The following is a 2,500-nucleotide window of genomic DNA, read 5'->3' on the forward strand; positions in this document are numbered from 1 at the left end:
TGCCTGTTTATATGGACGTTTTTTCACCAGTTTTTGATTTTTTTTTGTTTTGTTCCACTCCGCAATATGATCGCAACAATTCCTACAGTGTGTTTCAGGCGCGGCATGCAGGCAGCGTCCCAACCCAACAGGTCTCTCTCTCTCTCTCTCTGTGTGTGTGTGTGTGTGTGTGTGTGTGTGTGTGTGTGTGTGTCTCTACCGCGAGGAGAGGAGAGGCGGGAGAAGGGGAATATATATCAAACGGAATTCCAAATCACTCCTTTCCCCCGTGGACCAAGGACAGCTCTTTGAGAATTCCGCTAGCGTCCACTCGCCTCCTCTCCCGTATCATCTCCTCAAGGCTGCGAAAGACCAGCGTGTGTACTCCGCTGCCGGACAGGTGCACCTTTAGGAAGTATTGTTGCTCCGCCGAGTGCGCCTCGCCTCCTGCCTTGAACTCCCGCTTCCCGAAGCGACACCAGGCGGCAAAACTTTCCGAGTTAGTCCAGCATATCTCCCCGCTGCTCAGCCCCAGGTGTCCTGCGGCATTCTGCATCACCAGGTCTGCGGGAAGCGGCCGGTAGCGATAGCGGTTGTTGACTACCCTCCCGTGCCGGCCGCTGCTGACCTCAAGCAAGCTGTCCTTGCGAATCTCGCCCTTGTGCAGGTGAATAACCTGGTCGTTTCGCTCGTAGATGGCCCAGTGGGGCGCTTGCGCGGTCGCCACCAGCTCCAGCAGGTCGCCCGGCTTGCACATGGTGAGCAAAGTTTTGGCGGAGTACACATTCAAGTCCTCGTTCTCTCTGAGTTTGGAGAAGATGCATTCCTGTGAGCAAAAGGCGGAGTACTCCACCTCGCTGACCGCAACGGGGCCATCCTTGGTCGGGCTCTGGTCCTTGGTGTAGCCGTCGGACGGAGAGCGGTCGTCCACCTCGTCCTCTTCGTCGGAGAAGAAATAGGCTACGCCGACCCGTAGCTCGTCCTTCTCCACCCCGGATGGATCCCCGGTGGGCAGCTCGCTGTAGTTCAGGTGGGTGATCCGATCCAGTTGATTTCCCATCAATGACGAGGCAGAGGAGAGGCATGGAATGCGGTGTCTGGACGGGAGAGAGGGGAAAGGGAGAGAGACGTGAGGAACGCACAGTCAACAACACACACACACACACACACACACACACACACACACACACACACACACACACACACACACACACACACACACACACACACACACACACACACACACACACACACACACACGCGCGCACACGCGCACACACACAAAAACACCCTAATATTGGGTTACGCTATACATTAATTAAGCCGCTGTCAACACACGAGCGTAGAGGAGAGACAGACGCTCACACTCCAGTTATTGCGCCGACTTGTCTTGTTTAATTGGCACACACAATACCATTGCGCTTTTGCTCAATAACATTGACTGCAAAAGAACACTTTCAACAGAGTCACGTAGCAAGGTGAACATTCACAGTCCAGTTATCGAGTCGACTGCCCTTTGTAGAGCAGAATACAATCAATCATTTACTCCCTTTGCTCTCTTCTAGCCCATTAGTCAATCATTAACTCCAGTTGACTGAAACAACAGAGGGTAGCGCAGCCCCGAAGAGGCTGTGTAAAGGATATATAGAGTGCGCGTGTGTGCGTGTGTGTGTGTCTATGCATAAATGAGTGGATGTGTGTGTGTGAGAGAGAGAGAGAGAGAGAGAGAGAGAGATGCAGTCTTTTTGTATAGAAAGAGTGCGCCCCGACAAAATGCTCAGAATGTAAGCTACTCTTGACCTGTCAAAGAAGACCGCGGGAAAATAATGGTTCGTTTTGTGCCATTTACGCATTACGCAAAAACAAATACGAGAGCGTATACCTGCGCGCTGCCCAGGCGAATTCTTAAATATCCATTCGTTCCATCAGTGCTGCGGGCTGCACAGTCCTCTCCGCTCTCTTGCTCTCTCCCTCCCGCTTTTCTATACCTCCGGGTTCTCTCTCGTTTCTTTCCCCTACACTCCCGCGGCCGTGCGCGTATCACTTCTGTGCTTTCGCCACAGCTTCAGTTTAAGTACCGCGGAGAGCTCCTCCCTGACGCACAACACCTGCCCTCGGTGCAGCCGATTGGCCGAGAATCACTTTTCTGTTCTCGCCGATCCAATGAGAAATGCCGAGCCTCGTGTCAATCAACGCAACCTCCAATGGCGTGGCGGCAAAACAGCTCGTGGTAATAGGCGTTTGTTACCGTGGCGTGGTTTTGTTGTTAGAAGGATAAGGAATTCTCAGCACACGTACATGTACAAAAGGTTCATAGAAGATGTGAAGGAAATAGTCACAACAATACTAGCCTGGATACAGTGGTACAGTGGTAATGGTAAAGGTCTTGGATCCAGTGTTCATTTGTACCCTTGTGTAGGCTATAATCAGAAAGGATATCCTACTATATAGCAGGCTCTGGTGAATTCAGTCTCCTCTGATCATCGGCCAAGAAAAGGGATACTCTGTAGGTTCCAGGTAT

General features: G+C 51.9%; 1 protein-coding gene across 1 annotated transcript in view; it reads right to left on the reverse strand.

The window, feature by feature from the left end:
* Positions 1 to 2,009, reverse strand: part of lratd1 (LRAT domain containing 1) — a 2,590-nt gene extending 581 nt beyond the window's left edge. Inside the window, exons 1-2 of the mRNA XM_083689466.1 lie at positions 1,862 to 2,009; positions 1 to 1,076 (exon numbers count right to left, since the gene is read on the reverse strand). The exon at positions 1 to 1,076 is cut by the window's left edge and continues 581 nt beyond it. Coding sequence (XP_083545592.1) covers positions 254 to 1,039 — 786 coding nt within the window. The 5' untranslated portion in view covers positions 1,040 to 1,076; positions 1,862 to 2,009 and the 3' untranslated portion in view covers positions 1 to 253. The remainder of the gene's footprint in view (positions 1,077 to 1,861) is intronic.
* Positions 2,010 to 2,500: the final 491 nt, after the last annotated feature.

This window comes from Argentina silus (assembly GCF_951799395.1).
Source record: "Argentina silus genome assembly, chromosome: 17".
Taxonomy (NCBI): Eukaryota; Metazoa; Chordata; class Actinopteri; order Argentiniformes; family Argentinidae; genus Argentina; species Argentina silus.